The sequence below is a fragment of the Hyperolius riggenbachi genome, chromosome 10, assembly GCF_040937935.1.
Source record: "Hyperolius riggenbachi isolate aHypRig1 chromosome 10, aHypRig1.pri, whole genome shotgun sequence".
NCBI lineage: Eukaryota > Metazoa > Chordata > Amphibia > Anura > Hyperoliidae > Hyperolius > Hyperolius riggenbachi.
Window position 1 is genome coordinate 26,141,715 of NC_090655.1, and position 20,346 is coordinate 26,162,060.

The 20,346-nt window shown below is 46.4% G+C and overlaps 1 protein-coding gene and 1 long non-coding RNA gene across 3 annotated transcripts in view; one reads left to right on the forward strand and one right to left on the reverse strand.

Annotated features, from left to right (window-relative positions):
- Positions 1-8: 8 nt before the first annotated feature.
- The window catches only part of LOC137535685 (disintegrin and metalloproteinase domain-containing protein 9-like), a 166,056-nt gene continuing 145,718 nt past the window's right edge, over positions 9-20,346 (reverse strand). The window contains exons 16-22 of one of the 2 annotated variants that reach the window (XM_068257550.1): positions 20,141-20,315; positions 17,452-17,532; positions 13,194-13,299; positions 11,101-11,230; positions 9,903-9,975; positions 5,356-5,414; positions 9-1,895 (exon numbers count right to left, since the gene is read on the reverse strand). In XM_068257550.1, the coding sequence (XP_068113651.1) occupies positions 1,799-1,895; positions 5,356-5,414; positions 9,903-9,975; positions 11,101-11,230; positions 13,194-13,299; positions 17,452-17,532; positions 20,141-20,315 (721 nt within the window). In that variant the 3' untranslated portion in view covers positions 9-1,798. Of the gene's footprint in view, positions 1,896-5,355; positions 5,418-9,902; positions 9,976-11,100; positions 11,231-13,193; positions 13,300-17,451; positions 17,533-20,140; positions 20,316-20,346 lie in introns of both variants that reach the window. The other variant, XM_068257549.1, reaches the window with a different exon arrangement.
- LOC137535686 (uncharacterized) lies at positions 1,489-11,466 on the forward strand. Its single transcript, XR_011024444.1, has 3 exons — positions 1,489-1,560; positions 5,289-5,362; positions 11,125-11,466. It is a non-coding gene; the product is annotated as an uncharacterized lncRNA (long non-coding RNA).

Below are 20,346 nucleotides of genomic sequence, written 5' to 3' on the forward strand. Positions count from 1 at the left end.
GTATAAAAGGGGCACGTTTCGGGACTGAGCAGCAGGCAGCTGTAGGTCATCGAAGACGAGATGAGGATCTGTGAACTGATGCAGTAGATATTTTCTTTTTTTTTTGGGGGGGGGGGGGGAACAAACTTTTTTTCATTTAAAATTAAGTTCTTTGAAAAAAAAAATAGTGACTAGACTTGAGATTTCATGTTCCTCAGAAGTCCCTAAGCAAACTTGGTGTTTTGTCTATAACAGGTTGAATGTCACAGTCATCCCGAGACCCTGAATATATTCACAGAAAGATAAAATTCACTGTATCCATAAAGCACATTCAACAACATTATTCAGAGACACTTTCAGATCTATTGCACAGATAGGCCAGGCTGAAATGTGATACTCTACAGTTCCATGTAGTTTAGTTATCCAGAAAGCAAGGTATATGAGGCCTGTGTTATACAGTCTCTCAGCTGGCTGCATAGCCTCTCAATGCAGCAAGTCAGAGGGAGAGCAAAAAAATGGGCATTAGAATGTGGGTGTGGAGCCAAATGTACAAGCCGGTTTAGATGTTCTCTCCTCTACAGCGCGTCCAGCATCCTCTCCTTGGTGACAGCGGGGTCTCTTGTCACATGACACCACTGTTACCAAGGAGAGGACGCTGGCATGCTGCAGAGGAAAGATGACATCATCTTTGGAATGTTGGATCTGGTGGATCTTCTGCTGTTATTACTGTTTCTGCACTCCTCTGCAGAGGGAGGGAGATAAGTGGGCCACCTCTCACGCACGTGGGGGAGCAGCGGACGCACTGAGAGTCCTCAAAGTGTTGAGCCTGGGGACATATGTGCCCCCTTGCTCCCCCATAGCTACGCCTCTGCCCCCAGGATGGACTGTGGAAAGCTGAGCTGATACAGTGACACGCCCACCCCTCACCAGATGCCGGTGGTATGCTGATGAGAAAGCCCTCTATGAGATCACTGATGGAAGGGGAGTCTAGTGAGCGTGTGTGTGTGTGGGGGGAATTTGGGGTAGGTTCTGAACCCAGAGTGTAGGAAAGCCTAGCTCCCTACTGTTCCTCTTTTGGAGGGACAGTCCCACTTTGGGAGCCCTGTCCCTCTGTCTATACTAAAAATGTTTGATTGACTCTAAAATTTATTCCTATACTTTAAATTGATATATTACTAATTTTAAAATGTTAATATGAAGGGAAATGAACCAGGATAGAAAAGACCAGTGTGGTTTGAATTATAAAACACATTTTTCTTATGAAATCTTTATGGTATGCGTGACTAGGGGTGTGATCAGGGGTGTGGCAGGGGTGTGGCTTAATTGGCCCCTTTTCTCATCTCAAAAGGTTGGAAGGTATGTCTAGTATGCGTGTGTGTGTGTGGCGGAGGGATGTAGGGAGATTTCACCTGGATATTCCTTTCATTATTTCACTTCATCAGAAATGTCACACAGTGCAAGGCTGCAACACATGTATATGGTAAAACTGACAACATAATCACAACGGACACAACTGTTTCACCGACGACAATCATAAAAGTGCATTGCAGACTGATAACACCTCACCATAAGCAGACACATGTATGTATCAGTCTTAAGTATTCTTCTTTGAGTTTCCTTCATTATGTTTTAGTCACAGCAGCAGCCAGGATTTGGATAGTCTTCCTTTCACATAGCTTACAGACATCAGCACCGCTCCCTCCCCACGACATTCTGGGAAATGTTACTCAGTTCAGTTAGATGTCTGGCAAAATAATACAGGTCCTTTCCTGGCACTGACCAGGAAGTAACCAGTTCCAAAGGAAGTGACCTCACGTTGTTAGGCGCTGGGCTCCCAGTAGTTTATTGGCGCCAATGTCGGACGGGGTGGAGGAGGCCGGACAGGTTGTTGTGGCTTCACAGGAGGCGGCGGTGGTCTGTGGTTCAGAGATACGTAAATTATTATACAAGTACTGATTTGAAAATGATAAGCAGCTTCTCGCAGGCACTGCACTGTTTAAAAACAACCTTAGGCTACTCATAAATTATTCAATTTTTGATACGGGGGAAATCGATCATAATGATCTAATCTGGCAGATATCGATGCCACAACATGGCCATACGATCGTACATTTCAATCTACTTCTGGCCGAAATCGGCCGTCGGGATCGATAGGTCATGTTGGAAAATTTTGGTTGCAAAGGGTGGATTGTGCGTGGCAGTAAAGGCGTTTTGTTTTCTTGACAACCACCGGACCTTAATTACCTTAATACCGCTCCACGTCCATGGGCGCGGCCACGGCGACAGCCCCAGGACCGCCTAACGCCGATTGGCGTCAAGTCCTGGGGCTACAGTTTGCAGAAGATTGCGCGCAGGATGCGTAATCGCCGTCTATTTACATGTACAGCACTGTGATCGGCAGCAGCGCTGTACTGGGGACACGCCTGTCCCCCTGGGGGACAAGAGAGCGATCAGCTCTCATAGGCAGAAGCCTATGACAGCCGATAGCCAGGATTGGCCAGCTGGGGGGTGGGAGGGTTTAAAAAAAAAAGTAGTAAAAAATAATAATAAAAAAATAACATAAATATTGATAAAAAAAAATAAACACTGAGGGGGCGATCAGACCCCACCAACAGAGAGCTCTATTGGTGGGGGGAAAAGGCGGGGGGGAATCACTGATCTGCTGTGTTGTGCGGCCCTGCAGCTTGGCCTGCAGTGGCCAATTATAGAAAAAACAGCCTAGTTTTTTGGGGTTTTAGCACTGCGGTCCTCAAGTGGTTAAGGAACCCTGGCCAGTCTCCACCAACTACCGAGCGTATGTCTTTTATTTGTATTTTTTTACAGGTTATTATGCTGTTTCTTATCTTTTAGAGCAGAGAGGAAGTTCTGAGTTCAGGCCCGCTTTAAAAGTCCTGGTTCCTGCAGTTTTAGCACCTTCTATGGCCTTGTGCACATTAGCAAACACAGATGACCATGCGTTTGGAACTGCACGCCATCTGTATAGCAGTCATTGCGCAGCTGATCCCATTCATTACAGCAAATGAGTCAGCGCTGCGCTTTGCAAAAAAACCCCAAAAAACCGCACACAGCAGTGCGATACCTCAACATACAGCTGCACAGCGCAATAATGAGAATGTCAGACAGAGCAGTCTATGCACCTCTGATGTTCTTGCGTACCACACACTACCACACTGAAATGCTTACAGCAATGTGTATAGTGTGAATGAGGCCTAAATCTACATCATAAATAAGACAAATGAAAAGAACAAAGGTGCACACACACAATCGATATAGTAAAAACGGTAAAGAGAGCCATACATCAGACGATGATGGGCAGATTAGACCAAGAGACAGATCTCTCTCTGATACAGTCTGATTAGAGAGAGATCTGTCAGCTGCCCGTACACCAAAGTCTGAATCAAAATTGATACAGCCATCTGCTAAAATCGATCCGGAATCAGCCTTGTGACGCTGGATCCGCCACCTCGCTGGCCCAACGCTGTCCCCCAATGTCAAATGTGCCCCGCTCAAATTCGGCTTCGGGAGATATCCGGATTTTTGCTATCCGGATATCTCCCAGTAATGCTGGGCGGGGGGGGGGGGGGGGTCAAGCTTACCTCTCTGACGTCTTCTTCGGTCCGTCCCTCTGCGCCTCCCACGATGCGCTCCATGCGCGTCACGTGATTACAAGCACTTCCTCCTTCAACCCGGAAGGAGGAAGTGTTTGTAATCAGGTGACCGCCTCTTGGAGCGCATCGTGGGAGGCGCCGAGGGATGACCGAAGAAGACGTCAGAGAGGTAAGCTTGACCCCCCCCGCCCAGCATTACTGGGAGATATCCGGATAGCAAAAATCCGGATATCTCCCGAAGCCAAATTTGAGCATCCCTCCCCGGTACCCGGTGCACTATACCTGTCTCCATGTCCGTTGCTAGTTTCGGGCAGGTTTTGCAATCCACATACTCATGCCCCACTTGGTTGCCGGCATATACGTGGGCACGAGTGTGAAGTCAAGTCATACGTTACTTAGGCAACCAAATGGGGCGAGTATGTGGATTGCAGAAGGAGCCCAGAGACAGCACTTGTCCCGACATCGTTCACTGTTCTCGCAGCACACCCTATCGACAATGATGGCTTGACATCTTGCATCGAATCCGATGAAGATTGGTGCCGCTGAGAGCATGTCCGAGCAATGATGCAGCCAATTTAAGGCCGAAATTGGACAAATGCATCTTGTCCGATTGTTGCATTAGTCCAATTTCAGCCTTAAATTGGCTGCATCATTGCTCGGACATGCTGTCGGCGGCACCAATCTTCATCGGATTCGATAATATTTATGAATCGGATGGTCGATCGGCAGCAAAGTCAATAGATGTATGGCCACCTTATGTATTATAAAATTTAATCCCGTATTTTTTAGAATAATAAGATCTTTTTAAGGCAGATAGAAAAATATTAAAATAAAAAAGTGTATGTACAGCTCTAGTATAAATATCAACATACATGGCTGATAGGCGTTTTTTGGGGGTAGGCGTTCTTTCAACACTGGTCACTGTATGGTTCACAACCTGCCAGCCCCACCCCTCATCAATTACAATCACTGCATAATGTCTGGAAACCTTAGTGGATCTCCTTGATGAATGATCGTATTACTGTTCTTGCTTGCATACGCATATGTATTATTTTTACTGATCTGGGAAGTATTTTCAGGTCTGTGAGATTTGGCCTCTGAGGAAGCAGTCGGTGAACCGTGAAACGCACGTCAGGCATTTGTTTTGATATTTAGGCTAGAGCTGCATATATATTTTGATTTATATACTTCTCTGTTTGCATGGGTGTAACAATGACCCCTGCCATCGCAGGGGGTCCCAGAGGCTTTGCTTGCGGGCCCCTCCTCCTCCCTCTCCCCAACCGCAACTCCGCAAGTGCAGCCAATTAGCAAAAAAAAACCATGTTCGCTCACAAAAACTATGTGCAGGAGCATATGTCATTTTTTTCCTGCATCACATAGCAGAACACTCTCTGCTGATATTTGCCGGCTCCTGATCACGTGATCTGCATGGGGTTCTGGGACAAAGGAGGCCTCATGCTATCATTTTTGCAGGGGTGCCCTATTAAGTCTAGTGACACCCCTGTCTGTTTAGCTGAGAAGGATCTTCTTGTTCCTCAGAAATTAAACCGGATTTTACAAAACTTGATCAAAACTTAGGTTTATACCATGGATTGTATTTGTACTCTATGCCCTATTTTTTCATTTGCCTGTTTTACAATGTTTATATGCTTTTAAGGGGGAGTGTCAATTACATATTATTGCTTTTCTGTCTTATTTTAGGCCCTCCTAAACCTGAACAGCAGCACTAATACTTGTGAGAACAGTAGAGTATAAGAACAGTACAAACCTGGCAGGTATGTTGTGTGATATGGTGAAGACATCAGTAAAATCCCGGCCCTGCTGACCCTGCTGAGGAAAGGAGATGTAATTTAGACAAGCCATATACAAGAATACACACTCATGCCCACCTAAGGTGTACATTTAGTAATAGTGTCTGTTAATTTGGTCGCCAGCTCTTGTCCATAGTACCAATGTTCAGCTATCGGCTTCTGTTAACTATATCTAACACTAACCCACCACTATCACCCCCCCCCCCCCCCCCCGGCAACACAAACTACCCCTCTGCTTATACCTAACACTAGCCTTACACCACCACCTATCCCTAACACTAACTCTCCACTCCTTACATCTAACACTACCCTCACATCACCACCACCTACGCCTAACACTAACCTCCCCACTCCTTACATCTTATGCATCACACCTCCCACAATCTTAGATTAAAAGAATCTAATAACTTGGTCTCCCCCAGAGTACACCTCAAAACATTTGGAGACAGAGCCACCTGTCATGCTGCCCCTACACTTTGGAACTCCCTACAACACCCAATCAGGACATCTCCATCCCTGAAAATATTTAAATCCAAACTCAAAAGCTACCTTTTTAGACTGGCATTTATGAACAGCGGACTATTTCCTCTTTGACACAGCCAAGCCTGCAACCCTGTATTGAACTGAGATATATGTATGCGTTTTGATTGCTTTACAAATGCTATTGTATTGTGCCTAACACTACACCTCTACCTATTCCCAACACTAACCACCCCCTCTACCTATTCCTGACACTAACCTCTCACCACCTACGCCTAACCTCCCCACTCCTTACACCTAACACTATCCCTCATCTCTGCCCAACACTAACCACCCCTCTACCTATTCCTGACACTAACCCAGTGTTCTCCCCAGAATTTTTTTCCAGGCGGGTGGCATAAAAAAGTAGCCGGGTGAGGCACCGGGGGAATGCACAGCCAGTGCATCTCTGCTTACAGCCTGAGCCGATTACAGCCGGGTGCTCCCCAAAATTAGCCGGGTGGAGCACCTGGCTAAAAGAGCCTGGGGAGAACACTGCTAACTTGTCACCGCCTACGCCTAGCCTCCCCACTCCTTACACCTAACACTAACCCTTCCCTGTGCCCAACACTAACCACCCCTCTACATATTCCTGACACTAACCTCTCACCACCTACACCTAGCCTCCCCACTCCTTACACCTAACACTATCCCTCCCCTGTGCCCAACACTAACCACCCCTCTACCTATTCCTGACACTAACCTCTCACCACCTACACCTAGCCTCCCCACTCCTTACACCTAACACTATCCCTCCCCTGTGCCCAACACTAACCACCCCTCTACCTATTCCTGACACTAACCTCTCACCACCTACACCTAGCCTCCCCACTCCTTACACTTAACACTAACCCTCCCCTGTGCCCAACACTAACCACCCCTCTACCTATTCCTGACACTAACCTCTCACCACCTACACCTAGCCTCCCCACTCCTTACACCTAACACTATCCCTCCCCTGTGCCCAACACTAACCACCCCTCTACCTATTCCTGACACTAACCTCTCACCACCTACACCTAGCCTCCCCACTCCTTACACCTAACACTATCCATCCCCTGTGCCCAACACTAACCACCCCTTTACCTACACCTAACACTACCCCACCACCACCTGTGCCTAGCACTAATCTCCCCCCTCCTTACACCTAACACTAACCACCACCTATACACCAACACTAACTGAGCCTATTCTCAATTGGGGTGTCTCACCACTAGGCAGGTGTTTGGCAATACAATAGCCACGCCCCAGGCACTGATTGTCCACCCCAACGCATGTTATTGCCAATATCCAGGGCTCAACTACATAGCCAAACCCTGGGCAACTGATTACTCAACCACACCGCCAATATACAGAAGGCAACGAAGGAGGTAATGTGGTAAATACTATAATGGATGCATTTGGGAGGATTTACTACTGTATAATGGCAACATTTCCAATAAAGCCAGAATTTCGAATGAAATCACACTTGGAACACTGCGCTCATATAAGGGACTACTCAATCCTCAAGGAAATTGTACTGTGAGTCAGTTAAAGTGGACCCAAATAAAAAATACAAGATTTCAGAAATAAAGTCTATTTTCTAACTTAATAAATAGCAGCCTTTTCCAGCTGCATGATGGCAAACATAAAATAGTTTACATTTATTGGAGGGGTTCCAATGACAGGAGGTGTCCTATTTGCGCTAATTAGTGCACAAACAGGTCAGGACATTTTTTAAAATGGTTAATCTCGATTGGAAGGCATGATTAATCGATCGTAAATGTTTAAATCCACTTCAATTTACAATCGGTTAGATGATTTGTCTGATCAAATGTCCATTGTAAGGCCACCTTTATTCTAAACATCCAGACTTAAAATTTTGCCTGTTTCGGGTACACCAAGGCAATTTTAAAGAGAAACCGTGACCAAGAATTGAACTTCATCCCAATCAGTAGCTGATACCCCCTTTCCCAGGAGAAATCTTTCCCTTTTCACAAACCGATCATCAGGGGGCGCTGTACGGCTGATATTGTGGTGAAACCCCTCCCACAGTGTGATGTCAGGACCAGTTTCCTGTCTGTGAACCTCATTGCATTGTGGGAAATAACAGCTGTTTTACTGTTTACAGTGGTTTCCAACTGCCAAAAAAACAAGCAGCATCCTCTTCCACTGACATCACCTGCCAGAAGTAAAAATGTCACCATGTAATAAATAAATAAATAAATAATTTATACATAATGAAAGCACTTTTTTATTACATTACTTTCATTGGAGTTCCTCTTTAAGTGTTTATTCAACTTCCATACAACAAATCCTAAAATACTGTACGTCTGTTCTGTTGCCTGCTATCAAAAGTGCTTTTTTCCTCCACACATGAGTTTTATGACTTGTCATTAGTTATGAGTGAGTCCCTTTTGGTTGCAGGGAAACTCTAATTTACAGCCCTGAATTCTCAACCTTTACAGTGAGGAAAAGGAAACTAGCTTAGTTCTATGTAGGGTCAGGACTGTACATACACAGGGCCGACCTTTAATATGAGCGACTGGAGCGGTCGCAAGCGCCCTGTCGGCCCTTGCCGCCCCGCTGTCTCTCCCTGCGTCCTCTCCGTCTGTAATTAGAGCAGGACTACAAGAACATGGTCGCCGATGTCCATAAATGCGGACAATCGGCGGCCATTTTCTTGTAGCCCTGCTCTAACTACAGATGGAGCGGAGGTGGGGAGAGAAGAGTGACGTCGGCACTGGAGCGTGGAAGTCAGGTGAGTCAGTCTCTGCTCGGCTCGCTGCTGCAGAAGGGGGGAGGATTGACTGGGGGCATACTACCTACCCTGGGGGCATACTACCTGCACTGGGGGCATCCTACCTACTTTTGGGGCATACTACCTCCATGGGAGGCATGCTATCTACACTGGGGGCATACTATCTACACTGGGGGCATACTATCTACACTGGGGGCATACTACCTACATTGGGGGCATACTACCTACATTGGGGGCATACTACCTACATTGGGGGCATACTACCTACATTGGGGGCATACCACCTACATTGGGAGCATACCACCTATACTGGGGGCATACCACCTACACTGGGGGCATACTACCTACACTGGGGGCATACTACCTACACTGGGGGCATACCACCTACACTGGGGCATACTACCTACACTGGGGGCATATTACCTACACTGGGGGCATACCACCTACACTGGGGGCATACCACCTACACTGGGGACATAACACCTACACTGGGGACATAACACCTACACTGGGGGCATACCACCTACACTGGGGACAGTTATGCAGCTGCGCTACTACACTGGGGACAGCTATGCTACTACACTGGGGGCAGCTATGCTACTACACTGGGGGCAGCTATGTTACTACACTGGGGACAGCTATGCTACTACACTGGGGGCAGCTATGCTACTACACTGGGGGCATACTACCTACACTGGGGGCATACTACCTACACTGGGGGCAACTATGCTACTACACTGGGGGCAGCTATGCTTCCATCTATTGGGCAACTATACTACCTACACTGGGGGCAACTATGCTACCTATATGGGGGCAACTATGCTACGTACACTGGGGGCAACAATACTACCTATACTGAGGGCTACTATACTAGCTAGTAGCTACCTTTACTGTGGCAACTATACAACCTATGCTTGGCTACCTACACTGAGGGCACCTACACATGAGATCCTATACTGAGGGCACCTATACCTGGCTACCTACCTATACTGAGTCTGAGGGCATTTTTTTGGGGAGGGACGCACCACAGCTATGAGCGTTGCAAATTGTTGGTGCTATATATGGGCCTGCGTGCGTGCGTGCGTATGTGTGTACGCGCGCAAAGAGGATGGGCGGGGCACCAAAATCCAGTTTCGCGCAGGGTGCAGTGAAACCTAAGGCCGGCCCTGTACATACACATATAGCTCATCGTATTATGTGTCACTTAGGAGTGCTGTATGATCTGTACTGAGGATGGGAATTTACCTGGTTGTTTGGTGCCCTGGGAGCTTGTCGATTTACATTATGCTGCTGTGGCTTTCTTTGTTCAGTTGTGGCTCTAGAAAGCAAACAAGAAATGACAATAAGTTATGGATGTTGCATTAAAGATTGGACAAGATTATTATTTGAATTGTTTCATATAGTGCCAACCTCCTCTATGGCAGTGTACAAATAGCATATTACATAAATATTGTATAGACAATCTAGGGCAATATAGATAATACACAGTTGGTTAATTATTACACTATACATAAACATGGGTCAACAGCGTAGATACAGCGATTAGTGATGATCGTAATCAGTTGCAAGAAATTTCACATACATTTTGACAATTACGCCCATATATAATTACAATTTGTAAAGTCAACTGATTTTGTGTAATCTTCTAAATTTGCATAATTTTGTGCTGACGTTAGCGGTTAATAGCAAAGCTCCCATACATGCTATTCTCACCAGTATTGCTATATATGCTAAGGAGAATAGTGGGCAAAAAGTAGACATTTTTCTTTTAAAAATACCTTGTGGTTGTTGAGAAAATAATTTTTTTTTGGCCTACTTTCACTTTTGTGAACTCTGGATCACAACACTGGAAAGAGAGCTTCATTCTCTCACCAGCCCATAGGGAGGCAGAGGGGCGGCAGGAGGCGTGGCCAGGGAGAGAGAGCTGCCCAATGGCAGCTCAGGAAACCCTGCAGGTACACCCCTGGTGGGCGTATTGAACAGGGAATCCCGCTCCCTGTGTTTACCTCCGAGTTAGCGACTGATAATGTTGCCAATCTTGGGGGGCTATAGCGTGGCGTTGGGGGGCAGAGAGCGGTGGTGGGGGGACACAGAGGCATGCCATGAGACAAAGTACATGCCTCTGTGGGCTGTCTGCCTCCCCGTGGAACCACCTCGGGTTCTCTTCAAACACTTGTATGAGGGCTGTGCTATTAACAGCACAAAATTATGCAAAAATTACATGAAAAAACGAAATTACAAACAAAATTAATTGCATTTTTTCTTAGAAATGCTGCATTACAATTTCGCATTGTAGCTGCGAAATTCAATGCAAAATTACAACAATGCGAAATGTGTGCTCAGTAAGATACAGTAGGAGAAAGAGCCTTGGCCATGTAAAATTACAGTGTAAGGAGATAGTGGGGGACACAGAAGGTCAGAGCCTCATGTATGCCAATATTACCTCTTTCTTCTCGATTTTCGGCAGAATCTCCTTCTAAGGGCGTCGCGCTTTATAAACAGGACAATGACCACGATGATGATGGGTACAACCAGCAGGAAGAATATCAGAAGCCCGTCCCGTAGTGAGGTATCTGGAAGACAAACGATATCTACTCAGCGTCTGTAAATGGATTTGTTACCCCGCACTGGAAGCCATGTTGCTGTACTTCCAGATTATTATACTACAGGTAGTCCCTGGGTTACGAACGCCCGACATACGAACGACCCGCCGATACGAACGCCGCGACCGTAGCGCCGCCCCGCCGCGATGACGTCACGGCGCCAGGGACTACCACTTCCCTATAGCAGAGTATGCGCAGCGGAATGGGGGAACAAGTCTCACCTGCTTCCACGCGGCTCCGGGCCAATCAGCGGCGTCCTCTCATCCCTCAATGGTCCTCCCGGCGGCTTTTTTAGCGTCGCCTAATGACGCAATCAGAAGGAGACCCCACGGCTCCTTCTGATTGCGTCATTACGCGCCGCTACGGAAGCCGCCGGGAGGACCATTGAGGGGGGGGGGGGGCGCTGATTGGCCCGGAGCCGCGTGGAAGCAGGTGAGACTTATTGCGCCTGCTGCGCATACTCTGCATTGGGGGGCACCAGAGACACAGAGGGGGGCACCAGAGACCCAGAGGGGGGCACCAGAGACCCAGAGGGGGCACAGACGAGGTACAGGGGACAGAAAAGGCAAAGCGTCCGGACTTAAGAACAGATTCCGGTTAAGAACGAGCCTACAGTCCCTATCTCGTTCGTTAACCGGGGACTACCTGTACTGTATAAAACATTGCCTTGTCACACGGAAGCCTATTTGTAAAAGTGGCATACAACAGTCAATAAAAATGTGTTTTCCTACATTTCAGTACCCATACAGTTACCATATATGCTTTGGTGCACAAGTAAAATTGTCTGCGTACAAATTACTTATTCCCAAAGTACAGTTTATCTGCTCTGAAAGCTGCCATGGCATTTTATTCAGAGATTTTAATACATAAATACAGCAGCTTTTAAGTGAAACTTTCTCCTCGGTCTCTGCTTGTCAGCTCAGTACAGTTCCACTTCACCACGTGGCTGGCTGTAACTAATTGTAACAACAGAGGAATGTAAACAAAAGATAATGCTATCACCTCTAAGGATGTGGATCACAAGCTGAAGGAGCTTACCAGACAGGGAGTGCGAGGAGGGGGACATTTGGGGAGGTGAGCTGCCTCTTTATTTACTCTAATTATTTCCGCCCTGAAGCACGTCATTCACATAGCTTCATGGAAGTACGGCCCTGATCACAGATCATAACCCTGCATTGATTGGTGTGCAGAGGATGCCAGCAGAGCTACATAAAGGATACTGTACTTGAAATGTTTGGTTTCAAATGGGCACACCAAGGAAAATTGTCATGGCCCCTCCCCCATTCATATAGCCCGTCACACACGCTTCCCCTAGCCTCCTCCCTTTCCTGCAGAGGAAAATTTACCTGCCCCAGCGCTTCTTCCCAGCAGCCGTGATCAGGAGCTGATAAAGAGGTTGGCTGCTGGGAAGAAGAGGAGACCGCCCACGCTGCTGGAGCAGGTACATTTTACACGGCTTCACTGACTCTTAATCTACAGAACGGGGAGGAGGAGGCATATGAGAGAACTTGCCCCCGGGAGACTTGGGCACAGGAAACAGCCATTATATGGCTGATCCTGCTGCTGCACAAGTTCCCGGCGGCGTTAATTACTATTCCCCCTCCAGGTCCACGTGGATAGTGGGGAATGATATAATTTGGCTTCCAGCTATCGCTGGCGCCTGAATGACAGTGTTTTAAAAGTAACTTCAGCTCCGTCTTTGACGGTGCTGAAGTTACTCACTGTGCACCGCTATAGCCGTAATTCCCATTACGGTCTATGGTGGCGCCGGCTGCGCCCAAGTCTCCTGCACTGTTATTACAGCGCTCGAGGAGGAGGAGTAATGAGCTCCTACAGACCCCCACCATCCCCGCAGAGTGCTGGTGCATCGGTCAGGGAGGGGAAAATCCCTTCACCGCTATCAAGTTTATCAAATCACCGCTATCAAATTTACCAATATGCGTCGGCCCACTGTCGATACTTCCACCGTAGCCTGACCTGTCGCAGGACGGAGGGGCCCAGCCATCATTACAGTGACAGTTCCCATTGTTATTGCATACCTGCAGTGAATAAAGAGAAAGTCAGTTAACAGTACAATATTTGATGTTTAATATTCATATCAGAAGAGACCATACATTAATTAACTCTACACATGGGATTGTCTTATCCCCTTACATCTGCACATGTAACTGAATGCTGCATTGTGCCTCTCCCCCGGCCCCACTTGTGTCACCTCTCTATTGATTGCACATAGACTATGATGTCATTTTTCCCCTGGCTTACAACCTATGAATGATTCATACTCTGCCGATGTTTGTCTGTACAATGACCAAAGTCAACTAGTCTAGTGTGTGCTATGAGGGAGAAATACGGCTCCTCTTATGCTAACCTTGATACAAATATATGTAAACGTTAACATCTGTGCAGGGCCGATTGTAGACTTTTTGCTCCCTGAGGAAAACTTGTGAGGATGCTGCCCCCCTCCCCCTCAGGTAGTATAATTGCCCCCAGTATAGGTAACCTGGAGGGGGTAGCAGCCAGAAAGGGGGGCAGTGGGCACAGCGATGGAGAGGGGGTCAGACCTCGTCCCTCACCTGTGTCCCCCCATCCGTGCTCCCCCTCCAGCAATTACCGGTAGCTCTGTGTAAACGTATCAGGCAGTGGGCAGGGAGCAATGACTCACCTCCTTACATTCCAGCGCTACATTCCATCGCTTGTCACTTCCTGCAATGCCGCCCACTGTACTTGCAGGAAGTGACGAGCGGTGGAACGCAGCTCTGGAATGTAAGGAGGTGAGTCATTGCTCCCCGCGCACTGCCTTTTACACAGAGCTAATTGCTGGGAGGGCTGAGCAGACGGGTGGACCCAGGTAAGGGAGGGGGTGTCCGACCCCCCCCCTCCCTGCCTATGTGCCCGCTGCCTCCCCTCTCCCCAGCTGCTATCCCCTCTGGCTCGGCGGCCCCCACCCAAGGCCAGGCGGGTCCCCCCCCCACGTCTGCCGCCTGAGGAACCTGCCTTACCCCGCCTCATGGGCAGACCGGGGGTGCTTCTGTGTCTGCCATTAACTGGCATAATTTTCCCTGTGATGTGATGTTTCTTTCACCTGAAATATGACGAAACATAAACAGTTACAGCTCTATGCAGGGGTGTAACTACAAGGGAGCAGTCCCTGCAGTCGTAGGAGGGTCCAGAGCTGTGATAGGGTCCCCTCTACTACTTCACTAATAAAGGGTTCCATCCTTCAGATCAGGTGTTTTCACGGCTACACTTGTTATGGATGTGGAGATTATAATGTCCACACTTGTTTTATGACCCTTGTGAGAGGGGCCCCAAGGCTGTGAGAGTCACCAGGGCTAGGCAAGGGGAGTGGTGTGAACACTGAAGTGCCCTGTCAAAGATTTGCTCGGGGATCCCCTGATTTGTATCTACGCACCTGGCTCTGTGTATTATATGTACAGCTTCCAGGGACCCCCAACTGTACTATATGGTCTGTGAGGCTCTGTCCCGGACTGATGCTGGGAACACACTATGAGATTTTCTGGTCGATTTACTGTCAGATCGATTACCTCTGGTTCCCTTTAAAAGTTCAACGCAAAGACAGTGGGCCCAAGTTTTAGTGACCCTTTTCCCAGAAAATTCACATAATTGTGCAGGTTTTTTCAAGAAAATACACGGAATGTGAGCAGATTTGCCCAGAAAACACGTTCAATCATGTGGCAGATTTGACCAGAAAATACGTGCAATCATGTAGCAGATTTGACCAGAAAATACGTGCAATCATGTAGCAGATTTGACCAGAAAATATGTGCAATCATGTAGCAGATTTGACCAGAAAATATGTGCAATCATGTAGCAGATTTGCCCAGAAAATATGTGCAATCATGTAGCAGATTTGCCCAGAAAATATGTGCAATCATGTAGCAGATTTGACCAGAAAATACGTGGAATCATGTAGGCAGATTTGCCCAGAAAATACGTGCAATCATGTAGCAGATTTGACCAGAAAATATGTGCAATCATGTAGCAGATTTGACCAGAAAATATGTGCAATCATGTAGCAGATTTGCCCAGAAAATATGTGCAATCATGTAGCAGATTTGACCAGAAAATACGTGCAATCATGTAGCAGATTTGACCAGAAAATACGTGCAATCATGTAGCAGATTTGACCAGAAAATACGTGGAATCATGTCGAAGATTTGCCCAGAAAATACATGCAATCATGTAGCAAAAAACCATTTACTCACCTGCAGCACTACAGACCTCCTCCTGGCCTCCGTCCGGCACACAGCTCCCACGATCCTCTGCAGAGTGCAGCTGGCAACTGTCTGAAACTCCCACACTGAGCAGGGCTACGGGAAAATGGCGCCCGAAGCCCTGCGCTGCAGACTCAGTCTCCAGCGCAGGGCTTCGGACGCCATTTTACCATAGCCCTGCTCTGCTGCTGTGGGAGCTGAGGGCTGCTGCTGTCAGTGAACTGACACAGCGTCTATTAGACGCCGAAAGTCCGTTCATGCTGGGGGGTGCTTTGGGGGTGCTTGGAGAATTTTAGGGGGTGCTTCAGCACCCAAAGCACCCCCCTGGCGCCGTCACTGATATACTGCATTTGTAGAAAGGACTATAATGTAAGCATGAAGCACAAAGTCTTGCAGATCTTATGGTACAAAAATATAAAAAATCTTTATTGACACAAATACAAGGGGTCTGAAAAAGCACTCCTGTCTCTAGCTGCCTGGTGATTCAATTACCTGCCATCAGGATTGTGCGATATGTGTCTGCTTTGTCAGATGTAGTTTCTGTCGTATTCCTTGCTCTTGCCATGTATTGCCAACAGGATATATTGAAAGTGCTTATACAGTGGCCTGGTGAAGGGCATTGTATGCCCGAAACGAGCGTGCTGTTGCCAACTAATATTTTGCTGAATGCATTAAGCCTTTACTACTATTGATTATTGAAATTCCTGTGATTATTTATGCAAACAAGGAGCATCCTGCAGAAACCTCCCTTTTTTAAGAACCCTTGTATTTGTGTCAATAAAGATTTTTGATATTTTTGTACCATAAGATTTGCAAGACTTTGTGCTTCATGCTTACATTATAGTCCTTTATACAAATGCAGTGAATTATTTTTGAAGTGAAGTGGATCACATCAAAAAGGACTGAAAGATTTTTTTAGTCTTTCTTCCATATATAAAATAGACACACTCCCAACTATAATACTGCTGCCATTGATATACTCACGTATAAGCCTAATTTTTCAGCACAAAAAAATGTGCTGAAAAGTTACCCCTTCGGCTTATATGCGAGTCAACTGAGCAGAATGGATGGTGGAGCAGGTTTTGTTAATGGCAGTGGAGTGCAAGGATTGTGCACTAGTAATTCTGCTCTTGCCAGTTTCGATCCTTGCTGTGTCTGCGCCTCCCCATCCTCTGCAACATGGTGTGCAGAGTGCACTGCTCAAGACTACCTGTGTTCCCTGGCTTGTGGAGCAGAGCATGCAAGCAACGTGTCAGTGGTGCAGTGATCAAGGATTCTTCCTGTGTGGCAATCGCTGTGTCTCATATCTATGACTCCATCTAGTGGCATCTTGAGACACAACTATCATCCTTGTGGCTGTACATCTGGCTATGGGGAGGCGGGCTGACTTATACTGGGGGCACATCTGGCTACTGTGGAGAGGGCTATACTGGGAAGGGGGCTTATACGCGAGTCAATCACTTTTTCCTGGTTTCTGTGGGAAAAGTGGGTACCTCGGCTTATAGGCGGGTCGCTTATATGCGAGTATATACGGTATTTTCTTTTTTCATATCACATTTCCCTCAAATCTGACAGTGAACACTAAAAAACATGATAGGTAAACTAAATAAATAATTTCTTAATAGAGGATTTATTTTACATTTTCAGTTAATATGGAGCTTCATCCCACTTGCTATGTGCACATGCTGGATCAAACTCAGCCAAGATGGTATTTACCGCCTATCGTAATCTAGCATGAAGCTAATGTTCAATCTATTGTGTGTACAGCAGCTGCCCAGCCTAACGTCGCCCAGGGTGGGCAATACTGCAAGTTCAGATTCATTCTCACTTCGTACAGTAACACTAAACATGATGGTTCAGTAAAGAGACATTTTTTTTTTCTAGGAATTACAACAATAAATACAGCAGTAATAATAGCCTGTGATGGGTGAATGAAGAAGACGGTGCCATACTCACCCCGTTGTTGTGACACTTTCCTGCGATGTCACAGCTGAATCCCAACTCGCTGGCGTTCACACACTGGTAGTCCACACAAGCCTGTTCAACAACAGAAGTGTGTTATACAACTTACAAAGTCTTATAGCAATTCAGTTAACACATTCACTAATGGACAGATCTTAAAGTGTATCTGACGTGACATGATCAGGTAAACATATACACATATAGTACTAGCCCTACTAAGAAATGACCTGAAGTACCTTTCTGTTTTCCAGTACAGTAAGAGTTAAAAAACTTAAGTTGTTATGTATGTTATGGCCAAAACCAGAAATTGTCCAAAGTGGTAACTGCCCGGCCATTTCTAGAACTGGTCGATTTGACGTCGGCCAAAGTCCAAAATGCTGAGGATTTCTGACATTGGCCAGCCAGTTTGCCAAGTGGCCAAAGTCCAAAATGTACAAGTTCCAGAAGTATGAAAGGCACTCAGAAACTTCCTCTCTGCTCCAAAAGATATGCAACTGCATAATAACCTTTAAAGAAAAACCTTTATTTGTTACAGCTGTTACAAATCCTGCAATAATTCTGCAGTTTGTCTACTTCCTACTTTCATGGAAGTAGACATATTGTTAACATCCTGTGTTTACAAATTAGCTGCTCTGCCGTGGCAGAGGAGATTCCTGAGCTAAGTCAGCTGAGAGATCAAATTACACTGGTGATTAGTCACACATGATGGTGAATTAGACAGACTAAACTCTCTAAATACATACAGGATGCATAGCTCTCTGTTTTACTTCTGTCCTGTGCAAGAGTTCAGGTCCACTTTAATTGGGCGGCAGGGAACTGTGAAAAGCGGAAGAGGGAAGACAGACAGATATGGAAAATAGTTGCAGCATGGGTGGCGGAGAGCTCATGAGAGCATTGCCGGGGAACAGCCATAGAGACAGCAGGCGGGGAGAGGTGAATGACACAGCCGGGGAGATGACGGATAGCAGTGAGTTGAGCAGCCAGGAAACAGCGGGAGGACAGCATGCGGGAGAAGTGAGCTATTCCGCCGGGGAGACAAAAGACAGAGGTGAGTGACACAGCCATTGGAGACGGCGGGGACTTAAACTACTTAAAAGGCGGAGAGCTGTGACAGAAGGAGGCGGGGACTCAGGACTTCGGGACTTGGCCGCCGGCCACATCTAGCCACAGTGCATTCTGTCCGGCCAAAGTCCACAAAAACAGCCCGTTTCGCACACTGGCCGCTTCAGCCGGCCATTTATAGCTTTGACCGGCCAGAACCCGAAGTGGCCAGACTTCGGGTTCTAGCCGTAACATATATACAAAAGAGTTTCTAAACGGCTTGTCAAATTCAGTCTGGTAACATAAAAAGTACATAGAAGCTAAAAGGCTGATATCTGTTAGGAAGAAGGGAGACAGTAAGGTTTTACTGCAGGGAAGGTCAAAGTGCCATTACTTTTGCTTCTTTGTCAGCTTAAAAGGCAGAGTGTGGATTCTAAACTACAACTGTGACAGTCTGATGCAATCTTGAAAATAAAGCTTTAAAACTGAAAATAAAATTATGAGACTATTTTGTATACCATTAATATTCTATTTATCATCCATACGCCACATACAATTCATTATCTCAATTGTTCATTTTCACTTGAGGTTCACTTTAACCACTTTACCCCCCGCGGTACGAATTTCTCCGTCCCTTTTTTACCTTCTAAAAAAACCAAGGGACGGAGAAATCCGTACTATTCGTGCTACCGCCGCTGTCCGCACTCCCGCCGCTCGTGCACGCCGCCGCCCGCTCGCCCGGAGATCAATGAACGGGAAAATCCATTCCCGTTCGTTTATCTAAGCCCCCGCAATCATCTGCTGCTTCTTTGAGAAACAGCACGATCATTGTGATCTTCCCAGCCTCGTAGTGCTTCCTGTAAGCGTCCTTCCAGTGGATTACAGGTCGCATGTAAACAAACTCACTGTGGCCATCTTGTGGCCAAATAGTAAAATTACACCCTAAAGCATTTTACATATACAAATACATTAGTTTTACACAATAAATTAACTCATTACCTCCCACACTCCCCAATTTATTTTTTTTTGTAATTAAAAAAAAAAAAATACAATAAAAAAACATAAATAGTTACCTTACGGACTGAACTTTTTAAATATTTATGTCAAGAGGGTATAACACTGTTACTTTATAAACTACGGGCTTGTAATTAGGGATGGACGCAAAACTGACAAAAATGCACCTTTATTTCCAAATAAAATATTGGCGCCAAACATTGTGATAGGGACATAATTTAAATGGTTTTATAACCGGGACAAATGGGAAAATACATTTCATGGGTTTTAATTAAAGTAGCATGCATTATTTAAAAACTATAATGGCCGAAAACTGAAAAAGAATTTTTTCCCACATTTTTTCCTATTTTCTCATTAAAAATTTTTTAGAATAAAATAATTCTTGGCATAATGTCCCACCTAAAGAAAGCCTAATTGGTGGCGAAAAAAACAAGATATCAACAAAACAAGACAAGGCAGGTATCTTGCCCCAGGCACAGTTTGTTGAATTCTTAAAAAAGCAGCACAATAAATGGCAGTTTAAGTGCCAAAACCTGACCTTTAGGCGCCAAAACCTGACCTTGCCCCAGGCGCAACGTGGTCTGGATCCATCCCTGTAAACACACAGCATTAGTGAACATGCCCCTACCTTGCCCGGCGCACAGCCCGTTCCTTCGTGCACCAGTCCGGGGTCCGGTACATCGCTGCCCAGGTCGAAGTATGCACTGACACACTTGAACCCCTTCACATTTGAGATGGATATGCTGGGCGCAATGCTGTCGTTGTAGCTTCCTGTGCACTGGATCTTCCCACAGCCACTGTTCCTGAGGGCAAAAGAAAGGAGGCATACAAAAT